The sequence below is a fragment of the Athene noctua genome, chromosome Z (assembly GCF_965140245.1).
Source record: "Athene noctua chromosome Z, bAthNoc1.hap1.1, whole genome shotgun sequence".
In the NCBI taxonomy this organism is placed as follows: domain Eukaryota; kingdom Metazoa; phylum Chordata; class Aves; order Strigiformes; family Strigidae; genus Athene; species Athene noctua.
In genome coordinates, this window is record NC_134077.1 from 74,906,638 (window position 1) to 74,926,742 (window position 20,105).

The window sequence follows — 20,105 nt, forward strand, 5'->3', positions numbered from 1 at the left end:
AACGTACCTGAGGGATGCACATGGACCCCTACATTTCTAGCTTTGCATCTGAACCCCATCTGTGTAAGCAAGAACTCTGTTATCTGTCCTCTGGTCAGAGAAAGAAAGTGCGTTGTGAGTGAAAGTGCTGATAGGGAGGGCTTTATCTTTCCCTTGGTTATATTGCGATAAGATTTGCTGCTTGCAGGCACACCTTTCTTACCAGCTGCCAAAGCCTGTTAGAGTGAGAGCAGCTCTAAGACAGTGTGTGGTACTTGGGGTGACTCCAGGACCTCATGGCCATGAAAGACATCTCTGCAGAGATGGACAGAGGTGATTTCTTTGGTTTCTGTGAGCTTCTGCTCACAGAGGGCTCCCCAGCCTTAGCGGTGCAAGATCAGCACCACTGCCCACTCATGTTTCAAAAATGAGCATTGCCCCATGGTCATGGAGACCTCACCCTGCCAGGCCTTCGCTACCTCCTACAGCTCCACTTCAACACCAGAGGAGGAACATGGTTGGTTTGTGCCTTCCTTGACTGACGGGAGCTGTGAGATGAGTCTAAAGCCTCACAGAAATTTCTTCTCCCCAAAACCTGAAGAACTCTGTGAGCCAGGCTAGCCTAAATGTCTGCAGATGTGGAGGTGGGCAGTGCAGCTGATTCCCCCTCCCTGTGAGCACTGCAGAAGGTTGGAGAGATGGAAAGAGCCACCAGCTCTTGCTGGCCTCCACCACAGCATGTGTGGGGCTCCACCAGGCCAAAGGATGTCCTGGCCTGCCTGGCAGCAGCAGACCCTACAGCCCAACCTCCTTGCAATGTGGTGTGGACACTACACTCGCAGGAGGATCCCAGCACAGCTTTTGTGATGGTGCTCAGCCATAACATGGCCTCCTGCCTCTGGCTCCCCTTCAGACCAGTGCAGCCTCAGCTGCCTTCAGCCAGTGCCTTGGTCTGGAGTCAGCATCCCCCCCAGCTACAGCTCCCTCCATGCTGGAGGGATTCCCCAAGGCATTCTGGTTGTGCCTGGTTGACAGAGAAGGCCTGCAGCCAATATAGCGCCTCGGTCAAAAGAAGTTTCTAGAATGCTGACCATATATGACCACAGTTCATATCCAACCAGGCTTTAAAATGGGTCTGTTGCCAGAGACCCCTTTTGAGTGGTTCTCCTCGGAGCAGCAGGTCTGTGATCAGAAGCCTTCCCCTTGGGACTGGGACAGCCCCCAAGAAAACTTCCTGGGATTGAGTTCTCTCACCTCCTGCTTGGTGAGTGACTACTTTTCTGGAGATTCTTGAGTGAGCCCTTGCCCCCTTGGGTGAGTGATTACATCTTCTTGGTACCCTTGATTGAGAGGGAGTGACAGGTTTCCTATTCAATGAGTGAGTATGTGCACACTTTGGAGTCATAATTCTTCTGTGTCATCCTTCTGTGTCATTGTGTAGTAATAACTTCACTAACTGGTACAGCAAACCTATAGTCTGTTAAATGTTACCAGAGCATTGTTCTGGTTACCCCCAGTGTCTTGTTGGTTTGGGCTGTTTGGATTTGGTTACAAATTAAAGTTTGTTCAGGTTTATTATCTGTATGAAACCTCTTTGGTATACCTCCATAACAGGTACTAAGCACTTGTGAACACTTGCCCCTCGTGTGATGTTCCTGGGACTGAAGGAGGGGTGGGAGTATTACTGGTGTCACCAGTGAGATGCCACATCTGCTGAGACACAGAACCTGCAGGGCTCCAGGACAGTGGCGGCGACATCTCCAGAGCCACAAAAAATCCATAAATCGCCCAAATTGAGGGTGACCTCAGGGTCTGGCCAGCCCTGTGCTCTGGGATACAGACCCTTGGTAAGTCAGATAATGGTGATAGAGACTTCAGTCCCACCCTAAGAAGACAAAGACCCTCTGTATCAAGATATTACAGGAATGTAAGAGAGCCACCCCCCTGCCACACACAGGAGAGAAGGCCACAAGACCAAAAATGTGGGAGGAGAGAGAGAGGGTGCCCCATTCCTTTCTGGCTTCAGGAGAAATCCTGTGTGCATGACTGGGGAGCAGGGACACAGCAACTGCACAGAGTGGCTCCTGTCTTTTCGCCAAATGGCATTTCCCTGAAAAAAGTTTCAGCCTGTCGCACTTAGCTGTTTCTAACCAACCAGCGGCTCAGCAAGGTTGGCAGAGGAAACAAAATGCTTTCCAGGCTTTAGGAAAGCAGGCTGTTCACAGGGGAGAAAAGCAGACTGTGGGAAAGACTTTCAGACTGAGCATAATAACACAAGGAGCTGGAAAAAGTCCAAGCTGGGCAGCTCCAGCCAGCTAAAAATCATGGTGGGTTTCAGCTTCACAATGCCACTTGCATTTCTGCAAATCAGAAATGCCTTTCAGAAACATGGATGTGGTCTATACACTTAAACTGCAGTGTGGTGATGCACTGTCAGCCCTCCATGGGACTGCCACCCAGGTGAAACACCATGCTGGCAGAGAGGGCAGGGGGGTTCATGAGCTGCAGGCATCAGGCAACTCTCAAAGGACTGCTTTAGGCGAGTGACCACATTACCCCTCATCATAACCTGAAAGAAGCAGAAAGCAGAGTGACTATGAGTGTGAGTTTTATTACTTAGAAGACATGAGTTCCTGAAAATGTTTCTCCAATGCTTATAAAGGTTTGTGAGACAGGAGTGAAAACAGAACTAGAAAAACACCCCCTCAACAGAATATTAAACTAGTTATACTAGAAAGTGTGTGCTCTATTCATTATCCTGGTGGTCATATTCCGGAAGAATTTTCAAAGCTTCTGGTGTTTCAGCTTCTGCTGGTTTCATCACCTCTTCTTCATCTATAGGGCATGTAAAAGACAGATCATTTCAAATTGGGCGTTTCTCATACATCACCCCTCCATGCCATGTTAAAGCTCCCATGGCCAGGCTTCTGAAATTGCCTGTGACATTAGGTGGCTCCTGGTGGCCTGCCTGCTTTTCAAAGGACATGGCAGCCCCAGGGGTTGTGGAGTGGAGTTGGAGACGGTAAACCCCTGGTGGGTTTAAAGGCAGGAGGCAAATAAATGCAGTCCTGGTGCTTGTTTATTTCAGGATCTCAGGGGTGGGAGCTGAACCAGTGTGATGTGGGGTAGTCCCCTGCAGACACACACCCTAATACCCACCTTCCCCTCCCTGCAACGCTGGTGTCAGCCCTGAAACCAGGTGGACTGTGGGCAGTGTGTCCAGGCTTTGGCTCTCCCTAACCAGGCCTGACCTCAAAAGACCACATTTTTCTCTCCACAGCATCTCTGATCTTACCTGGCATTTGGCAGAGCCACAGAGGTGTCCTTAGGACAAGGAGCTAATTAGGAACAGGGACCACAGACCCCTGCCAACAACTCTACTGACAGTAGTGGGCTTTTAATCACTCCCCATGACTTGGAGAGTGATATCTGTCCCAACAGCTGCAACATCCCCCCAACACTTTCACAGCTACCCAAGTCATATTTGGTGGGTTAGGGACCCATGCCCTAGTGCTGTTGTGGTCTGGTTGTTGATAAGCTGGAAAACCTTGGCTACCAGACCTCAAGAGGTGGCACTGCAATGCCCCCTAAACCCCAAGAGGGCCAGTGGCTCTCCAGCAGCTTACCTTTAGAATACTGGACACTGGCTGCCACCTTCCCCTCCATGGCTCCCAGTTGCATGCCAATGATCCCATCCTGGCTAGCCAGTATTGATCCTTGATGCACTGGATCAGCCACTGCAGACTTAGAGGCTGAAGGCTCATCCTCCTTCTGCAGGTTGGGCTGGGGGTCCAGATCCAGTTTTTTCTCTGGGCAAGACTCCACCAGAGGCTGGCAGCTCTGTTTTGGCTTGGGTCCTCTGCATTTCTTCTGATCTTTCTTCTGCTTCCTGCCAGGGGATTTCACAGGGGTGAAGAGTTGGACGTGGGGGAGAGGACTTTCCCTCCTGCCCCGAGGCCACTTTGCCGAGACCCTGCTGTGATCGAGACCCAGTCCATCCCAGCAAAAGCTGCACCTCTGCAGCCCTCCTCCCCAGCCCTACATGGCAGCCTCCTGTGGCCATCCCGGGGGGGAGGAGCTTGGGCACCAAACCACAGTCCTGCACTGTGGTTGAGGATTGCTTGCCACCCAACCCACCACCTACGTAACCCACCCCATCCATCTCTGCCCCTCAGTGCCTGCCTAGGCCTTCAGCAGCTGATGCCTGAACGTCAAATTTCCCCACGGAAGACTGATGGGGCCCAGCTTGGCTCTGTCCCTGTGCAAAGGTGGCGGGGCTACGCTGCCATGCCTGGGCTCAGTTGAAGTGCACCAAGAAAATTACTCCACAGCATAAGTAAGACTGACCTCTGAGAACAAACCATTGAGTCTTTCTCCCAGGCTTCTGCTTTTCTTTTCTGAAGCATCTTCCGATCTCTCAAGAAGTAGGTGTTGATGTTGACTACAAAGACAAATTGAGTGCTAACATGACATCCTGGCTAAGGGACAATTCAATCCCTTCTGCCTGGTGACAGAGCACTAATGCAAGAGGCATCCTTTTTGTTGTGAAGCGGGTCTTGATACAAAGCTGCTTGGGCACTGTAGTTCAGATCACCCTCAGTGGGTAGGACCTGATGACACACCACCCAAAGCTCTCAGGCTTACATGCTGAAAGTTACTCTAATTTCTAGTTGCTGTTTTCCTCCTGCTGATGCAGCCTCAGGGTGACCCTTGTCCAACCTACTCACCACCACTGTAGGGACCTGGGGCATGATGGAAGCATGGGGCAGGTTTCCCATGCCATGAGGACACCATGAAATCCCTTAGCCAGCATCACTATGGGCTGCAAGATAATTCTTTGTGTTTGCTCCTTTGTTACCCTTTTCCCTAGACAGCTGCAACTGGATCTGAGATTAAGATGCTCATCTAACTAACTAAGGAGAAAGCCTTGCCCTGCAGAACAGCCAGCCCTACAACATAGGAACAAGTCTGTGGGGGCAGGGGGGTGCACCAGAGGGGGCAGGCTTTCCTGGACACAGATGCTCATGTGTATTATGTTGAGACTCTGTAGGGGATGGTGACCCAACCAGAGACCAGGACAGAGCTAGTACACACTGCTGAGGATGAGGAGACTGGTACCAAAGACCACACAAGTAGCCCCAAGCTGGGCTTTCCTACTTTCTGTTGTTGCCTATTAGTTCTTCTGTTTTGGTTGGTTGTTTTGTGGGTTTTTTTTTTATTGCCATTTTTTTGTACATTAGGTCCATGAGCTCCCTTTGCCCTGAGCACAGTAGAGCCATACAGAAGATGGTTTCTCTCCTAAAAAAATTATAGCCTAACCAGACAAAAGAGAAAGGGCACAGCAGGATGTGATACAGATGTGAAGGCCACAGGCAACAACAGTGCCAGAGTATCTCAGCCATGGCAGGGGCATCTCAGCATGAACAAAGACAGTGTCAGCCTCTGAGAAGAAATACACTGCATGTGGACTACAAAACATACAGCTGAGTAGATAGTGCCCAAGTGGGAGGCTGTTGCCTGACCTGAAGCAGTATCAGAGGCAGCAGAGCACAGCCAGCAGGAGATGACTCTGCCACCCGTATAGCAAAAGGCAGGAAGCTGCCTGGGAAGTTGAGGTTTCAAGTTGCCGTAGCAGGATCTGCAACAGGGCTTCAGTTTAACTACTGAAGTACATAATCCCTTGCACATCCCTTTGCAGCCAGAGTAACTTTCTTTCCCTTTCAAAATGTCTTGTGAGCCGTAAAAGTATTTTTAGCTGCTTGCAATCAGTCTCCTTCCCAACCCCTCCTAAGCAAATTGTTTTGCACAGGTAGCAAACACTCTTCGTTCATTTCTAACTGGTCCAAGAGAACACTCCCACAGCATCCATCACATGCTAGCAATAGGCAGGAAAGATCACAGTAAAACATCTGCATCCTGATGAAAAAGTTTAGCAGAGGACACAAAGATATGGAGATGAAATGAAAAGAAAAAAAAAATCCATCAAGCTAAGAGAGCAATGAGGCAGTACTGCCAGTCTTCAGACAATATATTGATGCTGCCTGAGGCACTTTGTCTTAGCTGAAAAGCCTTTATAGGTGCTTTTCCTGACTTTGTGATCTGAAACACAACACAGAACAAGCCACATGTATATTTGCAGTTAAATGTGCATCCTCCAACCCCCAAGCATAAAATGGTAATAATTAACTCCTTTTTGAGAAACCTCTGGTCACAAAGATCATTCTCTCTCCAGAAACTCAAGTTAGAAGTGGTCTTATCCTTACCTGGCTGAGTCTGCTCCACATTGACTTCAGAGGGTTCTACGGAAGGGTTGGAAGAAGCAGATGTTTCACCTGACTGCTCCATTTGTCTTTGCAGTTTTAAAGACAACAGCTTAGTTCTCTGTGAGCAGCATCTGGAGGTGCTTGTGCTGAATAGAGCTTGAGAAAAAGGCAGACTGCCACCCAAACCCTCTTATCTTGCCAGGCCACTAGTAGAGCAATAATGTTTTCCTTATCAGAGTACAAAGTATGCAAGTCTGTGCTCTGGATCTACTGTCTAGATTGCAAAACATCTTAGTGTTTTTAGACATCGAATAATTCCACTTCAGCTGGGAAACTTACTGCTGCTAAACTGTGTCTCAGATGCCCTCTTTTTAGTAGAAAGAAGCTGCGTGGCAGGGCAGAATGCAGCACTGCCTAACTGCTGGTTTCCAGAGTGCAGGGAGGTGTTGTTAGTCCTTGAGGACCCTTTGCGAGGTCTGAAATGGGATATATGCTGTTTGAATGATGTTTGTATAGGAGCCTACCAGCGCTGGTGAGAAGAGACCTCCGTCTCCACTCCAGCCCCCCTCACAGCAGGACTGTCTGCTGCATGAGGCCAGGGTGGCTGTGGCATCATAATGCTTTGTAATGCCCTAAGGATGGAGACCGACAGATTTCATGTGACGTGTCCAAGGACTGCACCCACCTTCCTAGGAAATTCAGACAGAATAATGACTCCAGCCAAGGGCCTGTGCATATTCCCAATGACTTGGTCCAGTACCTGAGCAGACTGTGAGCAAAGCACTTCCCTCATGAAGCAGGATGTCAATGCACAGGCCTAGTAAAACCACCGGGAAGACCCACCTGGTCCCTTACTCCCACAGGAAGGTATCCTTTAGTCATTGCTCCTAGCTCCCTGTTGCCCATTGCAGCACCAGACCTGCACAGCATGTAGGCTCATGCAGCCTCTGTAGGACCATCTTAGGGACCAGTATAGCTGCACAGGGGAAACTCTGCTTGGTACAATGACTTCAATCCTGAGATCCTGCTCCCTGCTCTGTGGTCTGCATGGCTGGGCCCCCATGTCAGTCTGCCTCAGTTTCCTGCATGGGAGATGAGTTGGCAATCCTGGTCTCCTCTGCAAACTGCATTCAAAGTTTCTCATGACACGATAGTGCGGAAAAGCTTATTATACCTATGTGTAACAACTCTGCTGGACCAGGGACACGTCATTGCTTCGGCCAGTTTCTAACACCCTCAGTGCCAGAGTATTTGGGATTCAGCTTCTACCAGCACTTTTCTCTGTGAAATACACAACTGCTTATGCTCTGGTGAGGAGCTAGTGCCTTAACATCTCCACCCCACTCCCTGGTGATTTCAAAGTGACTCCAAGGTTGGTAGAAGAACCCAACAATGTGACTACCCCCAGGTCCTCTGCAAATTGCCTGCCTTTCATGGCAGGGATGATCCCACCACCTTGTGCAGTTCTAAGACTTGCCCTGGAGCAGAGCAGGTCCTCAGGGGTGAGCAGATCTAGCCTGCTGCCAGTCTTTGCCAGGCTTTTTTTTTTTTTTTTTTTTTTTTAATGTACAGGCTTTGCTTTCTGCAGGTTCTCTCTCTAGGTCCCTGTAAGCTCCAGAGTTTGAAATTTTGTGCATATGGGTTTCTTAACATGTAACCTGGGGGTCTGCGGTCATCTTTGCTGCCTTTGTGCTTATCCCTTGAATTACCACTTCACTCTAGGGCTCCTCCCCTGTGTCCACAGCAGATTACATGGTACCTCCAGAGAGGTGGGGCAGGTTTAACAGCCCCAAAAGAAGCAACAGGGTGGTGGCAGGAGAGCAGATATGGGAAGGCTCTGATACAGAAGGGTGGGCCAGAAGCATGGATGGCATAAAGAGATGTGAGGCTTCTAAGTCATTCACAGAGGAGTTTCTTGTAGCTCACAAGTGAAGGAAAGATGTCCCACGCTGGTGGGGGTGTCAGTGTTCCAACACTGTGTGATGCTGCATGGCCATGGGATGCAGACATCCTGAAAACTGTATCTTGCAGGATGCTCTACCATGCAAAGACAGTGTTTGGGGAGAAAGAAAACATATCACACCTTAATACTGTGTTGAGTTTTGTGCCCTCCACTACAAGAAAGACACTGAGGTGCTGGAGCGTGTCCAGATAAGAGCAGTGAAGCTGGTGAAGGATTTAGAGCACAAGTCCTCTGAGGACTGGCTGAGGGAACTGGGGTTGTTTAGTCTGGAGAAAAGGATGCTCAAAGGAGACCCTATCACTCCCTACAACTATCTGAAATGAGGTTGTAGGGAGGTGAGGGTTCGTGTCTTTTCCCTAGTAACAAGGGATAGCACAAGAGGAAACCACCTCAAGTTGCAGCAGTTAGATGGGATTTGGGGAAAAATATCTTCACTGGAAGGGTTCTCAAGCACTGGAAGAGGCTGCCCAGGGAAGTACTTGAGTCACCATCCCTGGAGGTATTTAAAAGACATGTAGATGGAGTGCTTAGGGACATGGTTTAGTGGTGGACTTGGTACTGTTAGGTTAACAGTTGGACTTGATGGTCTTAAGGGTCTTCTCCAACATAAATGAATCTATTCTATGATTCTGTATGCCTGGCCATAGGGGGACATCACAGCTGGAAGAACTCTCACAAAGAGCTTAACATATTCTGGGTTGCTTGCAGGTGATATGAAACATGGAAGAAAGGGTGGAAATCCCTGGGTGTTTCGGTGCTCCATGGGAAATGGGTGCACACTCAGTCTGTGGCTAACTCAGCTTCTCACACCTTCCATCCACTCAGTCACTCCAAAGCCTGGTGAGGTCTGATAAATGACTCTTGACTCAGCAAAAAATTGCCATATGACACTGCAGAGCTTGCACTGTGAATGTTTCTCCATTTCTGCCATCTTCTAACTGAGTAGAAACCAATAGATTCGTAAACAACGTTTGTAAAAGAGTCACTGCCCTCAGAGTCTTTAGAGGTGCTTAATGGAATAGATGGGCTTAAAAAACTTACAGAGCCTGCACTTGCATCTCTCAAGACTGAAATCTCTGTAGAGATTTGGCTCTTGGGTGTGAATTTAAATTCCAAGGAAATGATTTTGTTATCCCATGGGAAGGCTTTGGTGATGGGTAATAGCTCCAGTCCCTAGTTTCAAGTTGTGTCTACTGTGAAAGGACTGAGTGACAGAGACTTGCTCACAATGCCACGGATACTGGGTGTATTTTAGAGCCCAGTATTCCCTCCCTGTCCCCTACCAGCACCAGCAACACATCAGATTCATCTCCTCCAGCAGAGCTCTGTAGCAGATGTGACCAAAGCTGCATCTCCTGTGCTATGAATGAATTTGTGCAAGTAGGTCAAACTTTCTGGCTAGTCTCAGTTGCATGAACTGTTGTAGCTGGAGGCCTTACAGTGTGATAGGCACTACTTCCCTCCGTTTTGTCTCCAAATTTCGGTTCAGCTAGCCCTGGGCCACCTTCACTGATGCATCCAGTTTCCTAGGTGAAGACCCGGAGGAGCTCAACCAGGTGTCCACTCCTCGAGTGTCACTGGAGCTGCTTGGTAGGGGAACACCCCCATCCTTGGGTACATCTCACCGTGCCAGTCCCCCCCACAGCTTTCCCTACCCAAAAGCCCTGGAAATGCTTTGTCCGAGATACAGCTGGACCTAGAGCTGGATCCTGCCACCAGGTCTGTGCCCTGGCAGTGCTGGGACTGCTGTCACTGCAGATACAGCAACACCAGGCTTTGAATATATGTATAAGTCGAAGTTCTTTACAAGCCTCAGTGTCATCTTTGTTTAGTCCTGTCTGGCATTGCTACTGCAAGGCAATATCCAGAAACCCACCTATCCCTCCCTGCAGTCGTGGATGCAGCCCTGAACCAGAGGTTATCTGGTGGATCCACATGATAAGCTGGGGGAGCTACACCGCTGTCACTGTAGCAGGGTGTCAGGGCCCTTCTTTCAGTTTTGTCTTGCATGACAACAACACAGAAGTAATTTTCAGGCTTGTCCTTCACTCCTTGCCTTGAGGCAGGTTTGGGTGCAGCTTGCCTGGTTGCAACATGCTTCTCTGGGAGCAGGACTACCGATAGAGCTCTGTGTGACGAACTATGGTGCCTGTAAAAGCAGATAATCCCTTCCTCCCCTGCCTTGATTGAAGCATGAAAAGATGGGAAACAGATGGGTAAATTCAACAGGCAAAACTATAGGCAAAAGTGCAAATCCATGTGTACCCCCTGTCATAGACTAGTGCATTGCAGGCATCTTGCTGTCCACCAGCCGCCTCCTGAGTCTCATCTGACCTTGACAGACACAGATCTGCCAGATTTCAGAGTCAGGGTCTCTGCACCAGACAGGATCCAGCCATCCTGGACCAGCCCCTGAGGTCTGTGGCAGTGTTATATCAAAGGGAGTTAGATCAAACTCTGTTTGCCTCTTCCTCAGTATGCCACTTGCTCTTGAGATGTGTGAAATAAACAGGCAAACCACTGGTTCCTGTGGAGTATGGTACTGATGAATTCTCTGTGTTTAGTGTCAGCACTGACCCTGTTCTGAAGCTGCCCATGCTTTGACTTGCAGGTGTGGTCGGCAAGTGTGTGCTTTAGCAGTTTCTGAAAAAATACTCCAAGTTGTACTGGAGGCATGCGGTTTCCCTCTTCAGAAGAAACCCCAAATTGTCTGTGTTGGTTTTTCCCAGCCTCTGCAAATAAATAGACATGGCTCTTGGGGATACACAGTGAGGGGCTGCAACTGCTCTGCCTATGTGGCTGAAGTGCTAAGGCTTGTACAACTGGCCCAAGCCAGAGCTGACCTATAGATGAATCCTGTATATTTTATAACTGATAGCCATTGTGCTAGTAGGTATTGTACTAAGTTATAACGATGCACTTATGCTGATGTAAAAAGTGCTAAAGCACTGAAATACTGCAGCCTGAACAACAGGCCCCAGGCTGAAGTTGCTAAATTAGTATGGAATCATTAACAAAGTATGTAAACTCGCTAGTGAAAGAGGCAGCTTAGACAAAATATAATCAGTAGTGAGGAGAGAATGTATCCAACTTCCCCTGTTTAGCCTGCTCAAGGCTGAGAACCCGAGTATCTGGCCTTGGTAGAAGCTCCCTTGGTCTGCTTCCCCCCCCCAACCCCAGCCCTGGCCAGGCTCTGGGTGGAATCCAACAGGAGAATGAAACCAGAAATTTTCCTCTCAAAGCAAAGGTGCCAGCTCTTCTGGCCTGTCGATCTCTGGTCTATAGTCTGGGCCCCTTTGCCGTGACTCTGGCAGCCTCACCTACGGGTGGAGGCACCGCGTAGGATTTCCCCCTTGCCGGGACAGGCTCTGCAAACCCTCGCTGTGACCGGGGCTGCCCAGCCACTGCAGGGCTGGGTGATGATAATATATGCAAGTGGTGATGGATCTTTCTCAATCTCCATTCATTCTCTCTCTCGTGTAGTAATGATTTAATGCATTACCCTGTATTTTCCTGTTTGCTGCTTTAAGTGCACTATTCTGCTTTTTCTTACTGCATGTTTTCTGTAATACACTGTTATCACTAGTAAAATATGCCTGCTCTTTTCACTCCGGTGTCTGAGTTTAATTGGTATCCTTAATCAGCAGGACAGTGGCTAAAGCCACTTCTTGTGTCTGAGATGCTGGTACTCCCCCCCAGGGAGTTATGCACCATATTATGCACCATGCTATGTTGAGCATAACCGTCCCCTCAGCCCTGTCAGAGAGAAGGGACAGAGCTGCCTGAATACATCCTGTTGGTGGCTGAGTTGGCAGCAGTGGAAGCAGAAAACCCCAAGGGGGAGATGAGCAGTGCATTTGTATTGTTCACTATGGAAGTGGTTTTGGGGGTGATAACCCTGCCAAAGCCCTTCCCTCCAGGACAGGGGAGACACCATCCGAAGGTGTGCACAGGAGGACTGGCAATGCAGAGAGCAACATTCAGCCAGACCACCTCTCCCTCGCTACCTGAGGACCAGAAGGGGGCAAACAGGTTTGCAGACCCCTGGGACAAATGAGCAAGTGGTGTAATAGCAGAAGTTGTGGACAGGTGGGCAAGCTGTGTCCCCTCCTCTGCAGAAGTGGAAAGGGTTCGGGGAAGGAAAACATTGACGAACAAAGCTCTGGAGAACTCTGAGCAACCATCCAGGCTAGGACTTTTCAGCCTGGGTAAGAGCTTCTAATGAGAGAAAAGCTTTTAATGACAGAAGCCACCTCTGGGTCAAAAACCAGTGGACACCAGTTCAGATGGATCTCCACTCTGATGAAGCATGGCTGTTTCATGCTCCTCAATACTATTTCCAGCTGCAGCATTAAATGTATCAGCAACGGCTTTGTCATGCATTATGGTGCTGCAGTGTCCCACCAGCTTGTTCCAGAAAGGTGCAGAACTGGAAGAGGTGTGTGGGGATGGATTACATGACCAGCAGGCCAAGCACAGTAGCCATGACACTGGCACAACTCCCAGACTTACAGGGTGGTCACTGACTTCAGGGAGCTCACTTGACCATATGATGCACCCTAGACCCTTACCCAGATGACTGCAAATGAGTCATGTGAGTATAATAGCGAATCAGAGCAGCGTGGGTGAGCACAGATCTGTCCTTGGAGGGTTTCAATTCACACTGAAGCACTTTTTAAAGCTGATCAGAAAACTCAACCAGTCATTCTGTAGAAGCACAACATCTGATGCAGGACTGAACTGAATTGAAGAGGCAAATCGTGGATTAGCCAGTGCACTCTGATCTCTGCCACTGTGAGCTGTAAAACTTGCATACCCAAGTTGTGCAACCTCATTACAGGTATTTTGTGAAAGTGGAGTTGTGTCCCATCTGGTAGGAGACAGAAGAACAGAGGGAACCCCAAGGACTGCTTATGCACACTTACACTATTACCTTGGTTGGACTGTGCCCTGCCACAGTCCCAAAGACAGCCCTGACACCAGGAGCAACCTAGACCTGAAATTTGGTGATTAGCTGGGAACCTGCAGTTCCTGGAGAGCATTTCTGGGTAATTAATTCAGTTTGGAGGTTGCTCTCATATGCTGTAGCAGAGATCCAGGGTCCCTTGCATTCAGGCTCTCCACTTGGGCTCTTTCCATGCTCCCATGTGTTATATGGGCTGATTCCTGTCATGAAAGGCTCTTGGATAAAAAGCTGAGTAACATCTAATATAAGAAGTGTGAATGTTACTATTTTCAGTTTACATCAGCTCTGGAAGCAATAGTGTTTACTAGGGAGTCAGGGCTTTGTCTTCTCCCATGCTGAAGAAACTTTACTTCCCCTTCCCTTAATTGCCTCCTACAGAAAAAACCTGCACGTGTTCAGCCCCTTCTTCACTGGGATCTGTGTTTTTTGCTGCTCCCACATGGACTTTCTCACAGGAACATGGGTGAAATAATACAGTGAAATGCTAAAGCTTGGACAACTGGCCCAAGCCAGAGTTGACCTATAGATGAATCCTGTATATTTTATAACTGATAACCATTGTGCTAGTAGGTATTGTACTAAGTTATAACAACCCACTTATACTGATGTAAAAAGTGTTAAAATACTGGAATACTGCAGCCTGAACAACAGGCCCCAAGCTGAAGCTGCTAACTTGGTCTGTAATCATTAACAAAGTATGTAAACTCGCTAGTGAAAGAGGCAGCTTAGACAAAATATAGTCAGTAGTGAGGAGAGAATGTCTCCAACTTTCCTTTCTCAGCCTTCTTCAAGGCTCAGAACCCGAGTATTTGGCCTTGTTGAAAACTCCCTTGGTTTCCCCTCTCAAGCCCTGGCCAGGCTTTGGGTGGAATCCAACAGGAGAATGAAACCAGAAATTTTCCTCTCAAAGCAAAGGTGCCAGCTGTTCTGGCCTGTCGATCTCTGGTCTATAGTCTGGGCCCCTTTGCCGTGACTCTGGCAGCCTCACCTACGGGTGGAGGCACCGCGTAGGATTTCCCCCTTGCCGGGACAGGCTCTGCAAACCCTCGCTGTGACCGGGGCTGCCCAGCCACTGCGGGGCTGGATGATGATAATACATGCAAGTGGTGATGGATCTTTCTTAAGCTCCATTCTCTCATGTAGTAATGATTTAATGCATTACCCTGTATTTTCCTGTTTGCTGCTTTAAGTGCACTATTCTGCTTTTTCTTACTGCATGTTTTCTGTATTACACTGTTATCACTAGTAAAATATGCCTGCTCTTTTCACTCTGGTGTCTGAGTTTAATTGGTATCCTTAATCAGCAGGACATACAGTTGCAGAGGCCTGGTTTGTGATGTGCATTTGAAATTAATCTTTTGACTACGTTTTTAGTAACCCTTTGTGGCTTATGTTATTTTCCCTCAACCTTGCATAAAATAATGTTGATGAAATAAGATTCTGCATGTCATTTTATTATTCACTGTCTCTAACTTTTATATACAATCAGCACAGAGCACGCAGGATTAATTAATCACCTGTTTCTAGGCTCAGAAATGCTACCAGAAAGCTCAGATATCTTGACACTCTCCATCTTTCAAAATCCAGATGTCTTGCTTGGTTTTCCTAGAATAACAGAAAAAAAAAAAAAAAAAGAGTAAGAGCTTAAAAAAATACTCCTGAGTCATATTTTGGCTCCCATCCAGCCAATGGAGCTGACTGTTATAAAATTGGCTTGCTCATTTTCCTATCTAAAAATCTGAGGTGACTGCAAGCCATCCTGGCCCACAGATGTCTCCTCCCCTGGTGTGCAGATCTGGTGGTGGGTCTCCTGCCCAACCTTCTCACAGCAGGGCTATCCCCAGTGTGAGGTTATGGTGGCGTGGCTCTGCCTGAGCCCTAACCACACCCCCCGAGGATGGACACCTCTGGTATCTCCATGGCACACCATCCTCCTGAGGAAGGGATTTCCCTTTTGTCCAACCTGTACCCTCTGACACTGCTGCTTGTGGCTGTTGTCCCATGTTGCATCACCTGCTACCTCCAAGAAGAGTGTGGCTCCATCCCATTTGCAACTGTAGGCTGCTGCTAGATCCCCCAAGCATCCTCTTCCCCAGTCTAGCCAGACTCAGCTCCTCTGCACCTTCTTGCCTTGCAGCTTCCTTTGACAAACTGGTCATCCCTCAAATTCTGCAGCTCAGCACACACTTTGTGTTATTTGCCATGCAACTGCACTGCTGACATCTGTTCAACCTGATCTTCACCTTTGGTCCCTTTCTAGCAGGAACCCCTGCTCAGACAGTCAATTTCCAACCCAGATAAAATCACTGCCCCAAAGCAATCTTTGTACTTCTCATGAGGTCCCTGTTGCCCTAGTTCTCAAGTTTATGACGGCACGTTTGGTTTGAAGTTCTGCCAGAAGAGCTGTGCGGCACATAACTGGGCATCTGCATTCACAGAAGTCCCTTTGAAGGACTTAGTGGTGCTATTTGACTGTCCAGGCTAGATGCCTAGTTGACCTTTTTGCCCACTTAAATTCAACTCTCCCTTTGGTAATTGTAGGCAGTACAGGTGGTGGGACCTTCTCCCATCCTCTACAGAACATCTGGTTTGTTGTCAGCTTGCAGACACTCATGTTGGAGTGTCTCCTGTCCATGGACTCCTGACCTCACCTTTTGAATGTGCTGATCATGCAGCCACAGGGTGGTCTGATTTAGCATGCTGATCCAATAGATGAATATTCAGCTCTTCTGTGGGATTAGTCTTCTGCCAACACAATGAGCTAAATCCCTCAGCCTGCAGCCGCACAGTAGTCACTAAATGTGGTGCCAAGGTTAGGGCAGGAACCTGCAGGCAAGGGCTGGGGGCATGCCTGCAGCTATCTGTGGGCACTGCCAGCAGAGGAGGGTGAAGCTCACAATCTTCACAGCCCAGCACCTGGCTCAACTGACATGAAAATGTCCTCTTCCACTTTGCTAGCAGTTAACATGTGTGCTTCCCGTCTGCCATGGCTTTCCCCAGGCACAGGAGAGCCTGAATGACAGTATTTCACAGGTGCCCAGTTTCAAACATCCAGAATTAGACCCCTGAAGGTCTATGCCAAGGTCATGAGCTTACATTTGCTGCACACAGAGCTGGCATTCACTGGCGTAGGTGTTCCCGTCAGTCCCACAGACAGGCAAGTACAGAAGGGGGCAGGCCTGCAGCTCGACCATGTCTCCACACACCGGCTGGAAAGGAGAAACCACAGCATGTATTTCAGTGCCAGCACAATCCATGTCTTCCTCCCACAGCACTGTTGCAGGTGCAAGTGCCACTGGTGACCTGTCTCCCTCTGCCCCAGACAGGGCAGGGCATGCACACAGAGTGAGAGAGCAGGGAGCAGAGGCCACTACATCCCTCTGTGGGACTCATAACTTGGTCTTTGATGCTGGAGCGCCAGTACCCATAAGGCTGGTGGTGATTGTGGGGAACAGCCTTTCTCCCAGGCATGACAGGCACTGAATCCCATCTCAAGCTATCAACAAGGAAAACAGAAACCTCTTACCCTTCTCAGGCCATTCCTTTCATTCAGCTCTGCTCCTGAAACAAAGCAGACACCTGAGAGTGTGGCACACATGTGACAGGTACCAGGAGCACAAGGTATTGAAAGAGGGTCACATGCAAACTAAGGGGAAGACAGGGCTGTGCAGAGCCCATTCAGGACCTGGATCAGTTTGCTGCATGACACCCCTGCAACCTTCCCAACAGCACAGTGCACAGCCTCCATCTGCAGCTGAGCCGGCTGACCCAAAGCTGGAAATACCCCATTCCTGTCCCCTAATCTCTCTCCTAAAAGCCCTCTCTCCCATTCTCTGGACATGGAGCTTCAGAGCATCCAATACATTCCAGGAAATGTGAACCCATGCAGTGCTGCATGGGGACACCGGGTATCTTCAGAGGGCTGAGGCTTGGTGACACTACACAGCTGGACAACAACCACCCTCAGGGAGAGTTGCATTTGGTGAGTTCCTTTTCTGCAGTCAGGCAAAGCAGTAGCAACAGTTCACAGCCTGTCTGTGCAGTGCATGAATGCCCTGGGAGCGAGGGCTCACACGTTGCTGCAGAACCACCACTACATGCACCTAGGTAGCACCAGTTTTACAGAGACTACAAATATCTGCTTCCCACATGAATATGATGAGCACACAGGGCTCTTGCAAAGACCTACAGGTCTTCATGGAGGCACGAATGACAGTATCTGACACCCCAGTTTATGTGCTGTCCTTCCAGATCCTGGTTCCCATTTGCATTTTGGGCTGTCCCCTGTCCCATCCCTCTCCTGAGTGCAATACTGTTGATGAACCAGCCTGTAACACTTTGCCCCAGACTGCTAATAAAGCATGGTGTATTTGCTCCAGTCCTTCCTCCACACCACACTGCCACTGTGTTTACTTGCCCTCCTCACCTGCTCTCCAAATCACAGGTTTTGGTTCTTTTTGCCCTCCCACTCATTTTTGGTCCCTCTGTGGTTCCCAACTTGCCACCAAAGAGCCGGCTGCCAACAGCAGAGCAGGCTTACCATCAGCAGCAATGAAAATCATCAGTGCTGCCACCACCACCAGCAGCTCCCTCGCAGGCATGGTTGGTGCAGGTGCACACACTCGCGCACCTTGCTCGATTCATGGCTGCCTTTATAGAGGAGGGCACTGGCTTATCTCAGCAGGGCTGGGAAAAGCAACATTTTAAGCAGTATTTGATCTGCACTGGGAACAGCTGGACTGTGCACCCAGAGAGATCACTTGTGCACTCTTGTGCCACTGATAAGCCACCCCAATGCTGCTTGCCAGCTGGAGGCTGCTTTTACAATCCCTTTGCACTGTACCCTGCATTGGGCAATGCTGCTCTTCTCTGGTCCAGCCAGCCAGCTTACCTCTGGGTGTGTCTCAACTGAACCAGCCTTACAGCTTTACAGCTGCTGTTCCTCATACATGGCAGGTATCTCCATCTGGGTTGGGAAACTTCACATGGAAAATCCAAGAAGTTCAGACTGATTTGGGTGGCTGCACTGTGGCCTGAGCATTATTTCGTGAGATACAGCCAGGAAGATGCTCAGCTGCCTGACTCAATGGGCAGGACCCCAGGAAAGGGATCTCAAACACAGGAGGCCTGTCATCATGCTACAGCAAGCTCACCCCATCACTGGGTGGGATGGGACAGTCTGGGGGTGCAGAGGGGCTTGGGAGAACAAAATTCAGCTGAGTGGGAGCAGGGAGCTTGCAGGTGCAGCTGCTGCCTGTGCTCCTCTACTCATTGTCATGGGCATTGCTCTACTCACCAGCTTGGATACATAACAGTTGAGCTGAGATCAACAGAGCAAAGTGATCTTTATCATAAGATTCAGTGAGATGGAAGGGGGCTGTGTGCATGAATACACAGTTTAAATACACAGAAGTGGCACATACAGCAGGAAGGGGACAGAGAGGCTGGAGAGGATCCTCAGTGGTAAGAGACACCAACTCTTCACTGAAAGACCTCTCAGCAATCATCACCACCCCAGAAGATCCCATCTGCTTTGCCTACAAGACTGGATTCTTGATGTCAGTCTTTCCATGTGAGCATCCTCATCACCTCTTTCTGAGAAGCAGAATTTTCCACATCCATCCCCACCTTCTCTGGTCAATCAAAATCATCTGGTGAAGGGTGAAGGATAGAAAAGAGAATCACTGGGCAGAAAGTCAGTGTCATAGCTGAAGACCAGTGTTGACTAAAAACTCCTCTGGGACAGACTTGCTGAGAAGTTTGGACTAGAAGAGACAGAGAGTCTCCTTCACCTTGGGAGCGGGGGTGAAATTCTGTGTGTGCAAGGGGCAGGCAGGGTGTCGGTGTCCTACAGAAACCACCAGCAGGCTGGGATTGTTGCAGACACCCACAGCATGCACATTTGCACTTGCTGAGGAGCTGACCCATGACTGTACTCAGGAGATTTCTTCCCCACAGTCTTACCTGAGGCTTAGGAAGATACACACTGGCCCTGGCCGGCTGAAACAAGGGGGAATAATTTAGTGAGCATCCCCCATGGCCAGAGGGGTAAGGCTTGCATGAGGCTGTCTCTGTCCTTGCTCTTGGGACGTCTTTCCATCCAGCTCAGCAGGGCTGTGACTAGATTTTTGGGAAGGGGGAAGGTGACCAGTTCAGGGATCTCCCTGCAGAACAATTCCTCTGCTCTGCCAAGGCAACTATGTACAGGTTTTATATTCCCTCTTCGTGGAGTTTACACAGTTCAGTAACCTTTGGCTTTTATTATTATTCCACTTTGGAAATCCCTCAACTAAAGTAAATATTTAACTGCATTAGCAGTTGCTTCTGAGGCACATGGAGGCTTGTTGGTCTTGTTTAGTCTAGTACAGAGGAGGCCGAGGGGGGATCTGATAGCAGCCCACAGCCGCTGGAAGGGCAGTTCTTGGTAGTGCCAGAGGACAGAATACAATGCAACAGGGACAAACTGCAGCCCTAAGATGTTCAGGCCAGGAGTTAGGAAAGAAGCCTGACCGCAGAGGGTGAGCACTGAGGAGGTCTCCCACCTCCCTCCTCAGTGGGCCATGTACAAAACCACGGATGCCCTGACCAAGCCCTACTATGCACCAGGGGACACAGCAGCTCTCACTCTCTGGCACATGTGGGTGTACTTTCTCAGGCACCCACCTTGCAAATCTGGTCCCAGCCAACACTCAACTATGTAGACAACATGGGGCCACCTCCTACAAGCTGCTTCAACACACAGCACAGCCTTGGATGAGAGCTATCATGGGCCTTTATATTCTTCCTCAAAGTGTTTACTACCAAAAACTACCAAATGCTGATCATAACGCCTCAGGCACCACCACTGCAGAGAACCATGCTCTGCTGCCAGTCCTGAGCATGGTCTGTCTCTATGTCATGCCAGTGGCACTGCAGGAGCAGTGGGCTAGGGCTG

At 49.2% G+C, this 20,105-nt stretch overlaps 2 protein-coding genes across 2 annotated transcripts; both read right to left on the reverse strand.

Moving 5' to 3' along the window:
• Positions 1 to 2,570: 2,570 nt before the first annotated feature.
• Positions 2,571 to 6,386, reverse strand: HEMGN (hemogen). The gene is made up of 4 exons (XM_074932672.1): positions 6,243 to 6,386; positions 4,327 to 4,420; positions 3,606 to 3,868; positions 2,571 to 2,814 (listed from the first exon to the last, which is right to left on the reverse strand). Exons 1-4 carry the CDS (start codon positions 6,322 to 6,324, stop codon positions 2,726 to 2,728), a joined length of 528 nt encoding a protein of 175 aa, XP_074788773.1. The 5' UTR covers positions 6,325 to 6,386; the 3' UTR covers positions 2,571 to 2,725.
• Positions 6,387 to 14,615: 8,229 nt separating this feature from the next.
• SPINK4 (serine peptidase inhibitor Kazal type 4) lies at positions 14,616 to 17,786 on the reverse strand. The gene is made up of 4 exons (XM_074932885.1): positions 17,712 to 17,786; positions 16,698 to 16,732; positions 16,268 to 16,380; positions 14,616 to 14,776 (listed from the first exon to the last, which is right to left on the reverse strand). The coding sequence occupies exons 1-4, from the start codon at positions 17,770 to 17,772 to the stop codon at positions 14,722 to 14,724; spliced, it is 264 nt and encodes an 87-aa protein (XP_074788986.1). The 5' UTR covers positions 17,773 to 17,786; the 3' UTR covers positions 14,616 to 14,721.
• Between the last annotated feature and the right edge of the window lie 2,319 nt (positions 17,787 to 20,105).